Source organism: Suncus etruscus, chromosome 2, assembly GCF_024139225.1.
Source record: "Suncus etruscus isolate mSunEtr1 chromosome 2, mSunEtr1.pri.cur, whole genome shotgun sequence".
NCBI classification, from domain to species: Eukaryota; Metazoa; Chordata; class Mammalia; order Eulipotyphla; family Soricidae; genus Suncus; species Suncus etruscus.
Window position 1 is genome coordinate 2,599,223 of NC_064849.1, and position 18,754 is coordinate 2,617,976.

Genomic DNA, 18,754 nt, shown 5'->3' on the forward strand with positions numbered 1-18,754 from the left:
CAGAGGTGAGCCGCACTGGGGGCTCAGCCCCCCAACACACACTCACATTCTCCCTCTCTCCCTCTCTACCCCCCCTCTCTGCCCCCCTCCTTCCTCTCCTCTCCTCTCCCAGGTACCCTGTGTTGTGTCCGGCTCAGGGCCTTCGATTTTGTCCATGAGGTCGTTGGAGTCCCACTTGCTGATATCCTTGGGATACATCTCCTCGGGGTCCGACAAGTCCTCTGTGGGGGACACAGCACTCAGCAGCCCACTCTGGGCGAGGATGGGGTGCTTGGGAGTGGCCTTGGGAGACCCATCAGTCTGGCCTTTTCCCCACTGCGCCCCTGCAGGTTCCTACCCAACCTTGGTGGGAAAGAACTGTTGGTGACATTCTAGACAGCCAGAATCTTCCAAGTCCATCTTTTAAAGGAGAAGGTGGAGCTATTAGGACAGTAGAGAATGTTCTTTGCTTTGCACATGGCTGACCTGGGTTCGATCCCTGGCATCCCACAGGGTCCCCCAAGCCTCCCAGGAGTGATTCCTGAGAGTAGAGTTAGGATGAGCCCTGAGCATTCATTATCAGGTATGGGCCCCATCAAAATAAATAAATATAAATACACAAAGAAACCTTGGGCCACAAGAGGAAGAGGGTTAGAGTTTCCTCCTTCTAGGATGTTCTCCTCCTCCCCCTGCCCTGCTGTTTCTCCAGATCTGGCCCTTGAAGGTCCCACCCGTGAGCACCCTTAGCATTCCTTCCCTCTGTCCCATGTCCTGCTCCAACACGAGACAGCCCATAGAATGGTGTGGAGTGAGCAGTGGGGGGAAACTGGGGGGCCTTTCCGTGCTGGCTCCCCTGCACACTGCCTCTCCCTCATGGAATGAGGCTCTTCCTCAAGACAGGGGCAGGGGTGGGGGTAGCTTCCCAGACCCACATCCTTCCCCACCCCAGAATAGAGATGGTTCCGAAATCACTGTTTCAGGCCCTCCGACTAGGCACCTCCCTCTTGCCAAACAGGACACTGGCCACAGAGGTTCCCAACCTCTATCAGGTGTTCTCAAACTATGGTTCTACGCTCAGAAATCGCTCCTGGCAGGCTCGGGGGACCCTATGAGATGCCGGGATTCGAACCACCATCCTTCTGCATGCAAGGCAAACGCTTTACCTCCATGCTATCTCTTCGGCCTTCATATAAATTTTGTTTTGTTTTGTTTTGTTTTTGGGTCACACCCGGCGGTGCTCAGGGGTCTCTCCTGGCTGTCTGCTCAGAAATAGCTCCTGGCAGGCACGGGGGACCATATGGGACACCGGGATTCGAACCAACCACCTTTGGTCCTGGATCGGCTGTTTGCAAGGCAAACACCGCTGTGCTATCTCTCTGGGCCCATATGAATTTTTTTAACTATAGTCTGGCCCTCCAATGGTCTGAAGGACAATGATCTGGCATCCTGTTTAAAAAGCTTGAGGGGGGCCGGAGCGATAGCACAGCGGTGGAGCATTTGCCTTGCACATGGTAGACCCGGGACAGATCCAGGGCAGACCTGGGTTCGATTCTTAGCATCCCCATGCCTGCCAGGATCAATTTCTGAGTGCAGAGCCAAGAGTAACAACTGAGCGCCACCGAGTGTAGCCCAAAAACAAAACAAAACAAAACAAAAAACAAAATTAAAAAATTAAAAGTTTGAGGACCCCTGTATCTAGACAGCCGTGTAGACTGCCTGCTGTATGGACCAGGTGATGGCAGCCTCCACCAGCCAGTAGCCTGAGCCGGGCTCTACCCAGCCAGTAGGGGGCACCAGGCCACACTGAGTGTTGGTGGGGAAATTGGCTCATGTCTTGCTCACCAGCCTTTTCTCAAACAGCTACATTACAGGCGTATAAACCCAATCCCCCAAATCAAAAACATGGTTTAGCAAAACTAAAAAATTACAAGGAGGGCTGGAGCGATAGCACAGCAGATAGGTGTCTGCCTTGCATGCCGCAACCTGCCGTCCCATAGGGTCCTTCTGACACCACCCCCCAAACACAGAGGCAGGAGGAAATTTTGGGGCACGGCTAGGATGGCCCCCAAACAAATTAAACAAAGAAGCTGACTTGGTCAGTCCTGTTCAGGGCTCACCCCAGCAAACCCGGTATACATCTGGAGGCTGAAACCCCAAGACCTAAGGAGTGGTTTCCTGGGTCACCCCCACCCTATGCGGCTCAGGACTACACCCCAGCAGGACCACCTACCATGTGCATCGAAGAACTCATCCTCCGAGCTCTCGTCCGAGTCCCGGGCAATGCTCTGCATTCGCCACTCAGACAGGCTGTGCCGGGAAGGGCTGGCTGGAAGGCAAACCTGGGCTGAGTGCCAGGGTGGTACAGCCTGACCCAACCTGCCCGGCCCTGCCACTCCACTCCCCAGACGGAGGTGGGGGAAAAGAGGGGCCAGTAGCAGTTGGAGACTTCTGGAACCTTCAGGATGGTTCTCCTGGCAGCTGGCAGAGTGTGGAGTGTGCACAGGGAGAGCCTCTGGGCCTGGTTCTACCTGGGATGGGTGCATCAGTCTCACCCATCAGGCTCGGGCAAGAGTAGGGGTGAGTGAGAGGAGGGGTGGGCGATCCTGTGCAGTGGTGGAGGCTGAGCATTGATGCAGGAGCTGAGTGAGGGCTCTCGGGTTCCTGGAGGGGAGCACCTCAAGCAGACTCCCTGCGGGGAGCCCACCGTGACCCCTCTTCTTCACTCACCCACATTGGGAGCCCAGGAGAGGGAGGGAAGGTAGATGAGGCCCCCCTGCCGACCATCCAACTGGGCTCCATTTGACTTCAGGAGGGCCCAATGTGGTTCCCCCACCAGGTACCGGGTTAGTCTCATGGTGGTCAGCCTGGGGAACTCACCTCCCCGCTTGGATGACCGTGAGGACTTGGAGGACGTGGACCACTGTTTCTTGAGGCCCCCCCGGCCAGGCAGGGGCTCCCCGCTGCTGCTGATACTAGGCTGGGGAGACTCCCTCGAGACCAGGTCCTGGGGATTCTTGGTGAGCTCCGCGGCCTCCTCCTCCTCTTCCTCCTTGTCCTGTGCGAACTGGGCCATCTTGCGGGACAGCATGAGCTGCGCCTCCTTCTCCAGCTCTCGAATGTTCTCCATGCTCAGCCCAAACCACTCGTCCTGCCAGCACCAGGCCTGTCTGTGGGCACGGACCATCACCTTCCGCAGGCCTGAGGGATGGGCATGGGGGCGAGGGTGTGTGTGTGTATGTGAGACTGGGACATGCCCGCTTTGCCCCATGCCTCAGTTTCCCGCCGGCAGGGATGGGATGGAGACTGGAGCAACGGCATGGCGAGGAGGGCATTTGCTTTGCACGCAGCTGACCCGGGTTCGATCCCCGGTATCATCCCATAGGGTCCCCAGAGCCTGTCAGGAGTGATTTCTGAGTGCAGAGCCAGGAATAACTCCTGAGTATTGCCAGGTATGGCCGAACAAAACAAACAAAAAGGAGGTGGGGCCTGGGTCAGAGGTCTCATGCACTTAAAAGGGGTCTATGGTTGGGGTACAAGACCCCCTCCTCGATACAGTATCTACCCAAACAAAGGCCACAGTGATGACGGCTGAAAACAGTGTGGGGGTCACTATGTCCCCCTCACATTCACTCAGACACAAGTGATGGGGTGGTGTGACCCAGGCCCCGACCTGGAACTGCTGGGAGTTGGGGTTCAGGCAAGAGAAGAATCAGGATCAGCTGGGAAAGATCCCATGTTCCCTGGATCCCCGCTGGCCAGGTTGGTCCAAGGAACAAAGTCAGAGATGTGTGTGGCCAAGCCCAACCCTAGCACGCACAGTCCCACAGGGTCCCTGGCCTGGGGAGCACTGTGAGCGTGGGGGCTGACCTGTGTCGTGGATGAACCTCTCGATCTTGGACTGCATACCCCAGTAGCGGAACTCCACCTTGCATAGTTTGTAGGCGCACATGAGGGGCAGGAGGCGCCGCTGATACTCCTCGATCCAGTTGTCGGCCAGGGGTCCTCGCTGCGTCTTGATGGAGTGGAAGAGCCGGGGGTCCTCGTCCGTCTTGTACTCGCTGGGGGGCATGGGGTCCTTGACGATGTCGATGAAGTCTGGGTGTAAGAGGACCCCCAACTATTAACCCAAAACAAAGGCCTTCCCCTGTGACTGCTCCCCCAACTTCCTGCCTCTCTCACCTGGATGGTGAGACCCTCCACAGATGGGAGGGGTCTGTGGTTTGGTAATTAAGGGGTTGCCTGGGGGGAGGGGAGAGAGAGACGAAGTGAGGAGAGATCAGGATGGATCAGGAGAGAATGCCAGACCCTTGGGTGGAGAGGACACAGGTTAGGGGTGCCCCCTGGACCATGGGGTGTTTGCCTGAACAGAGGATGCAGGGACACCTGCAGAGAGAGCTGAAGGGGGGCAGCAAAAGTGGCAGCATTCTGGGGTTGCTCGCCCACGTGTGAGAGGGGGCTGGGCGTGGCCTTCAGGGGCATGAACCCCACAGCCCTTCTTCTAAAAGTGCTGGTGGCCTGTGAGGGGGGTCCCGGCTGTCCCATCCCCTGGGTCTGGACCACTTACCGATGGTCAGTTGGTTCTTCTCCGCAGGAGACAGGTTGAACACGTTGGGGTTTTCGCCCGAGTCGCTTTTGTAGAAAGTCTCGATGTCGATGGAAAATTTCTCCACGAAAGGACAAGTGAACCTGGGGGCCGAAAAGGCCGTGAGGGGTGGGGGACTGTGGAATGAGCCGCCCCTCACAGCCATTCCAGCAAGGCTCGAAGGGGCCAGAGGGATCCTTGTAGGAAGACAAGGCTGGCAGCGAAGTGGGGTGTCTGAGACATCGTATCACAGGTGCCACTGGACTAGGGCCCATCCCTGGCCCCCACTCTGAGCCCCCCATTTCCCAGAGAGCCAGGTCAGCATGAAGCTGAGTAGGCTGGGTAGGGGGCTCACCATGCAGAAAGGACCCCATTTCCCTCTGCTGGGACCTGGTTTACTGCCCTCAGGTCCCCTGAAGAGATTGGGCTGGGCCCTAAGAGAAGCAACCCTGTCTGAGAGGGGAACCCCCCCCCAAAAAAAACATGGGGGCCCACTCTGCATTGTCAGGATGGTCCAGGGAGCTCAGGGCTGGGCACTGGAGTGCGGGCTCACCGGGTCCGGGTGTAGGGGTACGCGTTCCAGGATTCCTCCACCACCCGCAGGGCGGCCTTGGGCAGAATGGAGCGGAACCAGCCCGGGATATGCATGCCCACATGGTAGACCTTGTGCGTGTACTGGCCCGAGCCCCCGGGGCCGTCAGTGTACGGCCGGTTCTCTAGGATCTCCACGCCGCTGCCCTCGCCTGACGTTTCATTCCGGCTCTTCTTCTACAAGCACAGAAGCACCGTGAGTTTGGGGGGAGGGAAAGGGCTCAGGAGAGGCTGAAGAGGTTTTGGAACACACCCGGTGGTGCTTAGAGGTTACTCCTGGCTCTGCGCTCAGAAATCGCTCCTGGCTTGGGGGACCCTGTGGGATGCTGGGGATCGAACCAAGGTCCATCCTGGGTCAGCTGCGTGCAAGGCAAACACCCTTCTGCTGTACTATCGCTTTTTGATTTTTTGGGCCACACCAGGTTGTACTCAGGGCCTACTCCTGGCTCTTGCTCAGGAATCATTTCTGGCAGTACTCACAAATCAGATGAGGTCCTGGAGTCTCCCAAACCCCACAGGGAGAGAACCCCGAGCACCACAGGTGTGGGTATCCCCTCCCCCAACAACTTATTTATCCCACCTGAACAATCAGAACTGCCCACACCTAGAACGGACAGGTAGAGGAGTCTGCAGGGGGGAGAGAGGGGATAAGGAGACTTAGAGAGAGAAGCGGAGAGAGCCATCATCAGGAGATATATAGCATCAGATTCAGCATCTGCAATTCAGTATCATCAAGGAAGCAGCAGCATTCGCATCACCAAAGGGAGTTAGTCAGCCTGGAAGCCAGTGAGGAAGCCTGGAAAAAGCAGCTGAAAGGGGGACAGAGGCCCGGAGACCCCAGCAGGAGTGGAGAAGTAGCTGCTAGGAAAAGGCTAGTATAAGAGGCCATGGGAGGAGGTGTGCATGGCGGTAGAGACTGTGAAATCAAGCTGGCTGACTCCTGGAACTTCATCTGACTGCTTTGGGAATCTCTCCGCCCTCACCCTGCCACCTGCAGACCTGCCAGACCTTAGGGGCTGCGAGAGCCAGGTCAAGCCCAGAAAGGCCTCACCATCCCCACACCAACTCTAGGACTCATTAATTTATATTAAGACAACACACAGGGTGTGGACCCAAGAAAACAAAAACAACAAAATAATAATAATACAAATAAACTCAATGGGGGGGGGGCCTGTGTTCAAAATACATCACTCTGGGGCCAGAGAAATAGCACAGCAATAGGGCATTTGTTTTGCTCACAGTCGATCCAGTTCAACTCCCCGTATTCCATCAAGCCTGCCAGGAGCGATTTCTGAGCGCAGAGCCTAAAGGAACCCCTGAGTACTGCCAGGTGTAATCCCAAAACCAGCCAAACAAACAAATAAACCCAAAAAGCATGTCTCTCTTTACTCATTCACAAAGCAACGGAGAATTCTGTCTGAAGTTGCTCCAAAGACTTGAACAAACATTTCCTCAAATATCTAGAAACAGGGTCGGAGCGATAGCACAGTGGCAGGGCGAATGCCTACTGGGTGTAAAACCAGAAACCAAAACAATAAAAAAAAAAAAGGACATAAACACAAGACAGGGCACGCTGGCATGTCCTGAAGAGCCCAAGTCGAGGTGAGTGAGAGCAGCAGCTGTGCTGAGCAAGAAGGCAGCAGAGTGGGTGTCCTGTACTTAACCTGCTCAGCTCTGCTCAATGGGAGCAATTTCCCGGGAGCTGAGAGCAGGCCGACCTTCGCAGGCTCTTCAGGGATAATGGCGGGCTAAGTGGTTCGAGAGGGACTGAGTGCGCCAAACAGCCTTCAGAGGGGCCAGCGGGGGAGCTCGGGGTCCTCAGGGATTGAGGGAGGCAATACCAGGAGTGGGTGTGCTGGGGGGATTGAGGGAGGCAATACCAGGAGTGGGTGTGCTGGGGTGGGCACGAGGGATGCCAGAGGGTGTGTGTGTGTGTGTGTGTGTGTGTGTGTGTGTGTGTGTGTAGGGGGCACGGGCAAATTGCCAGGGACAAAGGGCTGGGCAAGAGGCTGGGAGGGGGCTTCTGGGTGCAGGCTACTAGGGTCAGGTCTGACCGTGAGCCCCCCCCAGATAAGTGCATCTGAGCTATGTATCAGATGGAAGAGGCAGGTCTGGGAGCTGGGAACCCTGCTGTGTTCTCCTGGCCAGTGGCTCCAGCCCTCCTCCCCATTCTCAGAGGAGGACAGCATGGAGGTGATGTCCGGGGCAGGCAGAAGGGGTCCGCAGTGAGCCCCTGGCCTCGAGACTGAGAAGGAGCCAGGCGCTGCCCATCTGTGATGTGTCTGGGCCCAGGCAAATGGCGCCTGGGAGTGCAACTGTGTGTGGGATGGCGGGGCGAGGGGTGTTGCAGGGAACTGCACCCACTTCCCACACTCAGGAGCCCCTTGGCCCACGACCCACCTGGATCATGTAGAGCTGGGCGATGCGGTACTCCTCCACGGTCATCGGCAGAGGGATCCGGTATTCCTTTATGATCATCTTGGATGCGGCTTTCCCGCACCCGGGAAGCTGTACGTTGCGGGTCCCGGATGAGTCTCCTTACAGAACCATGACAGGATTCAGCACGGACCCCTGTGCAAGGAGGACAGGCCGAAAATCACTTTCTGCAGAGGTGGCGGGCCTGGCAGGGAGCCTACTTTTGGTCCCACCTCCAGCAGAGCCCGGGCTGTGACCTTGAAGCTCTGCCATGCCCTGGAGACCCAGGAGGTGACCTTGAAGCCCACATTGTGCCCTTGGGGCTTCTGCTTCCCAAGTCCGCTGAGCAATCTCTCAGAGCTGGCAAGAGAGCCTGAACCCCACACCTGCAGGGATGCTACCCCAGGATTTGGCGGGGACACGGCTGGCGAGGATGGTGAGGGTCGGTTGGTGAGGGGGACAGTGAACCAGGGAAGGAGAGAAGGAGCTTCCGGGGGTTTCTGGGCACAGTCTGTGCTGTGGCTTCTAGCAGGAGGTGCTGAGGGCTGGAGCGACAGGATGGTGGGGAGGACTTTTGCCTTGCATGTGGCTGACCCAGGTTCAATCCCCGGCATCCCACAGGACCCCCTGAGCACCACCACTCGGGAGTGATTCCTGAGTACCAGAAGTCAGTCCTGAGAATGTCCAGGTGTGGCCCCAAATCTAAATAAGTAAAAAATAAGCAAACAATCTCATTTTACTTGCATATGAAGATAGCAAAGAGCACCTGCGTTTGAATTCAAACCAGTTCATGGCTCTAAGGCCCACACACCCATCTCTGAAGCATGCTCCTGCCTCCTGCCTCACCCACAGTAGCGTGCTCCCACCTGCTGTCTATGGCCCACAAGGGGCTGGCTGCAAAGGTTGCCCCAGAGGAATTAATGCCATCACGAGACCAAAGGAGGCGTCCGTCGAGAGAGCTGGGCAGAACCAGACAAAGTTTCCAAAACTGTGACAGGGCCACCCATCTGGGGCCCTGGAACCATCACAAGGCTCCATGTTAAGCACTGGGCATGTCCAGGCAGTGGGCAAGGCCTTCAAGGCACCCCTGAGGAGGCACCTGGTGAGAGGTGGGCTTTTTGGAAGCATCAACACTATACTTCCGTCAGACCAAGGAATTTTCTCTTTCTCTATTTTTTTGTTTGTTTGTTTTGGTCCACACCCTGTGAAGCTCAGAAGTTACTCCTGGCTCTGAGCTCAGAAATTGCTCCTGGCTAGGGGGACCATATGGGACGCCAAGGATAGAACCAGGTCCATCCTGGGTCAGCCACATGCAAGGCAGATGCCCTACCGCTGTGCTATCGCTCCGGCCCCCAAGGAATTCTCTTAAGGCACTTCAGAAAGGGAAAGGGGCTCGGGGAGGTCCCAGGTACTCCAAGGCACTCGTCCCACATCCACATATGGCCCCGGATCCCAACCATCCAGTCTCTCTGGTTTGGGTTTGGGTTTCAGTGCGAGCAGTGCTTAGGGCTTCTCCCAAGACCTGTACATAGTTTTAGAGTCTTTCCAGCCATGGTTGTAAATGCAGAAAAGACCCCAGAGGGTCTTTTCACCACCTAAATCACCCAGGAAGTGTGTACTGGGTGGGGATGCTGCCTTCTACACTACTTCCCACCCCACCCCCACAAGCATTGTGTGAGCCCCAAAACTAAGGAAGGGAGGGCTGGAGTGATAGTACAGGGGTAGGGCATTTGCCTTGCATGCAGCAGACCCGGGACGGACCCAGGTTCAATCCCCGACATCCCATTTGGTCTCCCGAGCCTTCCAGGAGCGATTTTTTTTTTTGGGGCCACACCCTGTGACGCTCAGGGGTTACTCCTGGCTATGCGCTCAGAAGTTGCTCCTGGCTTCTTGGGGGACCATATGGGGTCGAACCGCTGTCCGTCCTAGGCTAGCGCAGGCAAGGCAGGCACCTTACCTCCAGCGCCACCGCCCGGCCCCCCAGGAGCGATTTCTGAGCACAACGCTAGGAGTAACCCCTGAGTGCTGCCAGGGGTGCCCCGCCCCCGAAAAAGGGGAAAAACTTGGGGGCTGAGGGCATGAGCACTGTTTGCAGCCCAGTGAGTACCAGCTACACAGAGGGAGCCCCCAGAATAAACCAGTGTCGGGGCCGGCGAGGTGGTGCTAGAGGTAAGGTGTCTGCCTTGCAAGCACTAGCCAAGGATCAGGACCGAGGTTTGATCCCCCCGCGTCCCATATGGTCCCCCCAAGCCAGGGGCAATTTCTGAGCGCTTAGCCAGGAGTAACCCCTGACCATTAAACGGGTGTGGCCCGAAAAACCAAAAAAAAAAAAGAAAGAATGAACCAGTGTCACGACCAGCTTCTGGGCCTCTGTACCCCACTGTGTGCAGGGGCACCGAGGATACTCAGCTCTCCTCTGACTCTGCCATCCTAAAGGCCCGTCTGTGTCCAGCACCTCCTGAGGTCCTGGCGGCTGGTGGGCAGGACGCAGGCCCTGGATCCCATGATGGGGCCAGCCTCTCTGCATAGCTTCCACAGCTGCCAGCATGGCAGCTCCTGGCCAGCTGAATGGAAGCCTCCTGGCCATCATCTGCCAGCTGAGGGTTTTGAGAACTGGTTTTGTTCTCAGGCAGCTGGTGGAGTGCCACACTTATGCCTAGGGCTCCGAGGGACTGTAAAGCCCCGCACCTCTTTATCAAGGCCAACAGTCTGGGCTGCAGGCCTGGGGACTCCCAGTGTCCTAGGCACAATATTCAAATGGTTTAGCTTATGGGCCGGATTGCACAACTGGGAGAGCTGTTTGCCTTGCATGCAGCTGGCCCAGGTTCGATGCCTAACAAATCATCCCAGGAGTACCTTGGGCACTGCCAGGAGTAAATTTTGAGTGTAAAAAAAAGGCGGGGGCCAGAGAGATAGCACAGCAGTAAGGCATTTGCCTTGCACGCAGAACAATGGTTCGAATCTTGGCATCCCATATGGTCCCCGAGCCTGCTGGGGGCAATTTCTAAGTGTAGAGCCAGGAGTAATCCCTGAGCATTGCCGGATATAACCCAAAAACAAACAAAAAAATTTTTTTTTGAGTGTAGAGCCAGGAGCATGGTCAGGTATGATTCCAAATGAAAACAAACAAATCATAAAAAACCCAACCACCAGTGCTCGCTTCGGCAGCACATATACTAAAATTGGAACGATACAGAGAAGATTAGCATGGCCCCTGCGCAAGGATGACACGCAAATTCGTGAAGCGTTCCATATTTTTTTGTCCAAAAAAAAAAAAAAAATCCAACCACCAGGGGCCAGAGAGATAACATGGAGGTAGGGTATTTGCCTTGCATGTAGAAGGACGGTGGTTCGAATCCTGGCATCCCAGATGGTCCCCCGAGCCTGCCAGAAGCGATTTCTGAATGTAGAGCCAGGAGTAACCCCCTGAGCGCTGCCAGGTGTGACCCAAAAAACAAAACAAAACAAAAACAACCAACTGTACTGGGGAGGGAAAAAGAAAACCGGGGTGTGGGGGGCTGCAGAATTTCTCTCTCCTCTCTCTGCCCTCACCATCCTGCACCATAGGATGCACCTGGCCCACTGCCTCCCATCCTAGCATCCCCCTCTATCATCCCTCTGCCTGGCTTAAGGTGTTGCTCTAGGGGGGGACCCTCCCATTGCCTACCTCACCCCTCCGCCCCAGCTAAGATAAAAGGGGTGCTGGGGCGGCCTGACCTGGGGGGGGGTTCCCTTGGCAACTGTTCCGAGACCCGCCCCCGGCAGCTAAAGTGCTAATGACAAACTGCTCTGCTGACTCTTTGATGCCCCTCCTGCCAGTCCCTGGCACCCTTGCTGACTCAGGCTGCCAGACTCCGGGTCTGTTTGCCACCAGCCCCTCCCCTTCCTCTGGGGAGAGAAAGGAGGGTGGGGAAATGGGGGGGCGGCCTTGGGAACTGCAGCTGCCTCCAGGCCCCCTTTGGGCCTCATCTCCTGGAGAAAAGGAGCCCCAAAACGAGGCCACGAGCAAGTGGGGCACCCCGGAGTCAGAAGCCCCATTTCCTGGCAGAGAGGGCTGAGGGTCTGCTGCTGGGGGTGGGGTGGGGAGGAAGGCCACTGCTTATACCCTGAGCCAGTGGGCCTCTAGCTTTGCCAGAGGGGGGTCAGCCTTCCCAGCCAGGCCTCCCAAAGGAAAGTTCCAAGATAACTGCATCTTTACAGGCCATTGGCTGCCTCTCACCCTGTAAAATCCTCTACGCATCAGGGCCACACTCAGAGGAGGAGAATACCCCACCAGGAATAAAGTCCTGTTCATACCTGGAACAGCTGGCTTGGGGAAGGAGGTGGGGGTGTGGCCACTTGCCTAGGACAGCAGGACAGGGTTTTTTCTTCTTCTTCTTCTTCTTCTTCTTCTTCTTTATTTTTTTTTTTTGGGGGGGGGTCACACCCAGCAGTGCTCAGGGGGTTACTCCTGGCTCTACATTCAGAAATCGCTCCTGGCAGGCTCGGGGGGACCATAAAGGATGCTGGGATTCGAACCACCGTCCTTCTGCATACAAGGCAAACGCCCTACCTCCATGCTATCTCTCCGGCCCCAGCAGGGCAGGTTTTATACTGCTCAGGGCCTGGTGCTGCTCTGCCCACAGCCAAGTGAGACCCAAATTACCCACAGCTCGAGTCCGGGCCTTGCCCTCCCTCCTGGCTCATCTCAGCAGCCGGCTAGCTCGTTCTCTCCTGCCAGGAGTCACAGCAAAGGCCCAGGAGGGTCTCTGCCCATGTTCCCTGCTCATAGAGCCAACCACCCTACCGAATGCAAGCACTGAGCCCAAATGACTTCTTGGCCTCTGGACCTCAGCACCAGGCCTGGTTCTGCCAGAGTGGGGCGGATTGGCTGCTTCCAAAACCACTTTATTGACAGCAGGAGGTGGCTCAGGAGGAGCTAGTGGGCCTGCCCGGCAAGCATGAGGTGTCAAGATTGAACCCTGGGGTGGCTGCATGCACCCATGTGACCCCAGCAGCTAGACTGCACTCCCACAAAGTTTTCGGCTGTTCAGGTGCCTGTGAGCCTTGTCTCTGGGACACCTCGACAGTGTGTGCGTGACATGCGTGAGCTCACAGCTGCCACCACAGAGACAGGGATATTGAAGGTCGCATCCTAACAAGCTGTTTCCCTCTTACGGGAACATGCTCCCTGCCCAGCTCCCTGAGAACAACTACCTACCACCCCTTCATGCTGCTTTTTGTTTGTTTGTTTTTTGGGGTTTTTTGGGGGCCACACTCGGCAGCTCTCAGGGGTTACTTCTGGCTCTGCACTCAGAAATCATTCCTGGCAGGCTCAGGGGACTATATGGGATGCTGGGGATCGAACCCAGGTCCATCCTGGCTTGGCCACATGCAAGGCAGACGTCCTACCAGTTCTATCGCTCTGGCCTCCAATGCTGCCTTCTATAAGGGGACAAAACAGCAAGCGCCCCTGACCCTCGATGCCTGAGGCTCAGCAATTCCCCTATGGGGTGGGCGTGGGGTCTGTGCTAGCGGGGGGTGGGGGGGGTGGGGTGGGGTGGGTGGGGGGGTGGGGGGGTGGGAGTGGGGGTGGGGCAGGCACAGAGACTTGGGGACCCCTTAGCAGAGCTGCAGATGGCTGAGCTGTGCTCCTGGCCTGCTGCACTGCGCTGTGGCTATTTTTACTAGAGTTGCTCATTTTCCGCGGCTATTTGTAGAAACCAACCCCCGAGACTAGAGACCGAAGATCTGGAGGACTTTTGTGTTATTTGGGGTTTTATTTTTAATTTTTTTTTTTTTGGAGAGGGTTACATGAGCTGCTTTAGCAGGGTAGAGTCCCAGCTTCCCAAGACATGGGGGACCCTTCCCCGTTGGCTGCCCCTCGCCTCTCTCCTGACTTCTGTCCCCGCATCCTGGGCCCTGTTCCCTTCTTGGCACCTCCAAGGTTCAGTTCTGGGCCTCACTGCAGCCTTATGGGGTTTGGGGAATGACAACAAATTCAGGGGCCCCATCTCAACCCCGATACTTGTCTGCAAAGACCTCAGTTCCGCATCAGGTCACAGGGCGGGGAAGGTAATGATCTCTCTTTTGGGGGTCACAATGCCAACCCCCCTGCTGGCCACTGACTGTCCCATCCCTGTGTGGCTAGGCCTCCTCAAGCTCGTCCCCACACCGAGGCCTCACTCCAGAACCTCTGGAGGAAGTGGTAGGGTGACAGAAGACAAGTTTTCTGGGTCACAGGTTAAGAGAACTCAATTTTTTGTGGGGGGTGGGGAGGCCACACTCAGCATTGCTCAGGGTTCAGTTCACTCCTGGTGGGGCTCGGAGGGCCCTATGCGGTGCTGGGGATAGAATTTGAATTTCCCCAGGTGCAAGGTGAGTGCCTTAACCCCTGTCCTATCTCTGTGGCTCCAGGTTGTCTGTCTAAGCTGAGAACAACAGTTATCTCAAACAGTTTTACTTGGGGAAAACAAAAAACAAAACAAAACAAATGGGCAGGGAGTGGAGGCCAGAGCTATAGCACAGCAGTAGGGTGTTTACCCTGCATGCAGCCAACCTGGGACGGACCCGGGTTTGATTCTCGGCATCTCATAGGGTTCCCCGAGCCTGCCAGGAGCAATTTCTGAGCACATAGCCAGGAGGAACATCTGAGCACAGCCTGGTGTGGCCCAAAACCAAAACCAAAAACAAATTCTCAGGGGCAAAGAAATGGCAGAGGGACTGGAGTGTAAGCTGTGCACCTGGGAGACCTGGGTTTATCCCCATCCAGGAGAGGTCCCAGCACTACCAGAGGTGACCCCTGAACACTGAGCAGCACAGCCAGGATTAGGAAAACAAACAGATCTTCATGTAAAAATGAAAGAAAAGTGAGTGAAGATAAGTAGAAAAGGGGCTATGGGGGAACGTATGTGGCAGCCGGCAACTAAAATAATGGCTTCACTCTAGAAGTGAAATACAGTGCCTCAAGTTAGAAAAAGAAAACCCTAAAATATTCTTTTTTTGGGGGTTTGTGCCACACCCAGTGACACTTAGAGGTTCCTCCTGGCTCTGCGCTCAGAAATCGCTCCTGGCTCGGGGGACCATATGGGACGCCGGGGATCGAACCCAGGTCCGTCCTGGATCAGCCGCGTGTAAGGCAAACACCCTACTGCTGTGCTATCACTCCAGCCCCCACCCTAAAATATTCTTTTCTTTTTCAGTCTCTCCTGCTCTTATCACAAGTACACTGACCTGTTTGATATCGGGGATCAAGTCCTCTTCTGTTCCTTCCCCCACAGCTTTCTCAGGACCTAGTGCCCTCTACTTCATGCTCACTTCTTTTCTCTCTCTTTTTTAGATTCTCTAAGTGTCTTTTTTCTTTTCTTTCTTTTTTGTTATTTTTCTTTTTTCTTTTTGGTTTTGGGTCACACCCGGCAGCGCTCAGGGATTCCTCCTGGCAGGCTCGGGAGACCGTAAGGGATGCCAGGATTCGAACCACAGTCCTTCTGCACACAAGGCAAATGTCCTACCTCCACGCTATTTCTTCGGCCCTACGTGTCTTTTTCTGACTCCCTGAGTGGGGAGCTGAGCTCAGTGACTTAGAGCTGGACCATTGCTTTCCCAGCCATTCATTCCCTTTACATGCTGGTTCAAATGGGTTGTTTTCCTTCTTCAACCTCAAAAATCCCTTTTTCATATTTATTCTATTGTCCTGGAGGATCCTCTAGGAAAAGGCAATCGGGATCTTTGCTAATTCACATGCAGCTGCCAGAAATGACACAGAAAAATTCCTTGTAAAGTGACATGAAGGGTCAGCCAGAGAATAGTCAGGACCCAAACGTTTATGAATTTTTTTCGCTTCTTTGTTTTGTTTTTGGGCTGCATCCGGCAATGCTCAGAAGTTACTCCTGGCTCTGCCCTCAGGAATTACTCTCAGTGGAGCTCAAGGGACCACAGGGGTCACTGGGTATTGAACCCAGGTCAGTCGTGTGGAAGACAAACACCCTCCCCACTATGCAAAACCTCAGGCCCTCGCTCTCATTTTCTATAATATGGCAGACACTGTGCTTTATTTGCAGTTTTCTAGACCCACAAGTTCTTTTTCTAGGAAGGGGCACCCCACCTCAGCTCTGCCACTATCACACAGCCCTGGGAAGTATTCATAGAAGTGTGCATAGGCTGGGTGCCAATATAACTTTATTCAAGGGCCGGTGAGGTGGTGCTAGAGGTAAGGTGTCTGCCTTGCAAGCGCTAGCCAAGGAAGGACCATGGTTGGATCCCATATGGTCCCCACAAGCCAGGGGCAATTTCTGAGCACTTAGCCAGGATTAACCCCTGAGCATCAAACGGGTGTGGCCCAAAAAAACAAATCAAAACAAAAAAAAACTTTATTGAAAACACAGATTGTGGGCCAGTACTGTCTGTCCTTCTGCCACAGATCCTATTTGGGGGGGGGGGTTGTTTTTGTTATGGGATGCTCAGAGGTAAGTTACTTCTGACTCTGATCTCAAAACTCACTGCTGGCAGGTTCAGAGGATCCTATGGTATCAGGGGATTGAATTCAGGTCTGCCACATGCAAGGCAAACACCCTCCCCGTTGTGCTATCGCTACAGCCCCCCTGACTCATTTTCAGCGATAACCTCCCCGAAACCAGGCACAACTCTAAGAGTTAACAAAGGCATTATTTGTTCTCCCCCAAGGAGAGAAACCAAACAAGCTTCTGTTCCTTCATTCTGCTTCCCCATTTGTCCTCCAAACAGTGCGGGTGACCCTGCATCCTGCCATCCAGAAACTTCTGTCTCTAGGGGAGCTTAATTATAGATCCATTTTCCCCCCAAATCAAGCCCCCTGTGCTCCCTTCTTGGGAGGAATTCACTCCATTTTCCTCTGAATGGGAATAAATTCCACTCGGCCCTCCAAGAATGAATAATGCCAAGTCTACTCAGGTATTCTTTAGAATCCCCAGCTCTGCCTCATCGACCTTCTGAGTCTCTGAGAGTCTGAGAGAAGGTGGAGAATACAGGTTGGGGGACAGACATCATGGCCTCCCTGTAAATCTGGGGTGCTGCTCTAGACCCCCAGATGTTCAACCTGGAAGGCCCCCAAAGGCCATCCAGACTGTGGGCCTTCTGGCAGACACCATGGTGAGGCCTCAAATAAGCCCTATCTCGGTGACATCTCACTCTGCATGAACAGTAACCCCCATGCACTGCAGCATCCTCCCAAACCACCCATGCCTTCCATCACCACCTAGGGGACATGCCCCTCCTGGTCGGGTCCCCCAAGATCTCCTCTCACTCTCCTCCAACCCCTCATGAAAGCACAAACCCATTGAGGACCCATGTGCAAGATTGCCGGCAGATAGACAGACAGGCAGACAGATGAATGGACAGGTAGATGGATGGATGGATGGACAGATGGACAAATAGACAGCCAGACAGATGAATAAATAAATGAATGAATGGGAGGATGGACAGATGGAAGAGGAAGAGTCAGATGGATGGACAGACATACAGATAGGCTTAGGACCAGGAGGTGCTGGTGAAAGCAAAGAAAAGGGGAGCTCAAGATTCTGAGCGATTGCACAGTGGAGAGGTGTTTGCCTTGCACGTGGCCGACCTGAGTTCAATCCCTGATATCCCATATGGTCCCCTGAGCCTGCCAGGAGCGATTTCTGAGCACAGAGCCAGGAGGAACCCCTGAGTGCTGCCGGGTGTGGCCCAGAAACCAAAAAAGAAAACAAAAAGAAGGAGCCCAATGTAGCTTGGTCATTGGAGCAGTTCCCTGGCACTCGGGGCCCTGCATTGTGGGGGCTCCCACTGCTGGTCCCTTTCTGTGCACTGGGTCCCCTACACTTTCTACTGTGTCTGGGATGGGGGGCAGCATCCCAGACCCCTCCCAAGGCAAGGATGAGCCCGCTAGGGCCCTCAGACTGGATGCTCTGAACCTCATCTGCAAAGGGAGGCGGAGATAAGGGGGGCGTTGGACACCCGTGTGCACCACACCCCACACTGTGCCAGCAATAGCGACGCGCTCTGGCGCCCACGGCCATGGTAAAAATACCACGGTGGCTCAGGGGGGTTGCTAGCTGGGGGCTGGGGGCCCTGGGGGTGGCTCCCCCACCCATCTCAGGGTGCTCAGAGGTCTTGCTGTCAAGCTTAGGCTGCTGGCAGGCAAGAAGCAAAGAGCCGTGGAGGCCTGGCCACAAGACCAGCCCAGCCCAGCCCTTCCACAGAAAACAGGAGGGTGGGCCAGAGGCAAGAAATAGTTCTGCTGCCAATGAGTCATGAAAAGGCAAAGGCCGGCTTTGGGGGTCAGGGTAAGGGGTCAGACAGTCAGGCCCCAGACACCCTCTGCATCCACAGGGCTCACGCAGCCCTGGAACTCCCTAGGCCTAGCAAGGACAGCCAAAACGGAGGAAAACAGACACACAGAGACACACACACACACACACACACACACACACACACACACACACCCATGCATGAAGACATAGGCAAAGAACACCACATAGATATACAGACATAGGGACACAGTGATTTGCACACACATGCTCACAGATGCCTCACACTCACAATTAGGCTCACTCACACACAAACACGTTTACACACAATGTTTACACACATTCCCCTTCACACAGCACATAGCCACAAACATGCTCACCCACTCACACTCATACACATGCTCACACTCACACCACTTTCCCACTGCATTCACACACACACACACACAGAGACAAACACACGGATGCTAGGAGGCAGTGCCCGGTGGTGACAGAGTTACTGTGACGTGTTGGGGACCCCATCAGTATGAACACCCCACTCCCCACAATCCCTCTCACCTGGTGAATTCTCCCTCTCACTTGCCCTCACCACAAGTGTCCCAACAATTCTCAAACTTCCAGACTGAGTGGGGAGGGGTCCTGGTCCCAGAGCGGGACACTGTGGGGGGGGGGGAGGAAGCCAGACATGGGGCAAGGGCACAGGCTCAGGGTGCTGGCCTGTGCTACCTGACTTCCTCCTGGGGGTCCTTGGGGATCCCCCTTACAACCTGCCACACAGCCTGGGTCACAGCCCACACCAATGTGGGTCTCCAGGCAGGGTTGGGTGGGCTGCCCACTAGCAGGAGTGTGAGGAGAATGGGGGTGCCCAGTGGCTGGTGCAGGGGTCACCCAGCTTGAGTCCAAAACTGAGGTAAGCACTAGACAGGGGAACGGGTCCAAGGAA

General features: G+C 55.3%; 1 protein-coding gene and 1 non-coding gene across 5 annotated transcripts in view; one reads left to right on the forward strand and one right to left on the reverse strand.

Moving 5' to 3' along the window:
• The window catches only part of PITPNM2 (phosphatidylinositol transfer protein membrane associated 2), a 63,880-nt gene that overhangs the window by 12,579 nt on the left and 32,547 nt on the right, over positions 1–18,754 (reverse strand). For all 4 annotated transcript variants that reach the window (XM_049769187.1, XM_049769189.1, XM_049769188.1 and 1 more), the window contains exons 2-8: positions 7,553–7,723; positions 5,115–5,329; positions 4,544–4,665; positions 3,847–4,074; positions 2,857–3,177; positions 2,210–2,305; positions 117–221 (exon numbers count right to left, since the gene is read on the reverse strand). In XM_049769187.1, coding sequence (XP_049625144.1) covers positions 117–221; positions 2,210–2,305; positions 2,857–3,177; positions 3,847–4,074; positions 4,544–4,665; positions 5,115–5,329; positions 7,553–7,630 — 1,165 coding nt within the window. In that variant the 5' untranslated portion in view covers positions 7,631–7,723. The remainder of the gene's footprint in view (positions 1–116; positions 222–2,209; positions 2,306–2,856; positions 3,178–3,846; positions 4,075–4,543; positions 4,666–5,114; positions 5,330–7,552; positions 7,724–18,754) is intronic.
• LOC126003013 (U6 spliceosomal RNA) lies at positions 10,720–10,826 on the forward strand. Its single transcript, XR_007493560.1, has one exon. It is a non-coding gene; the product is annotated as a U6 spliceosomal RNA (small nuclear RNA).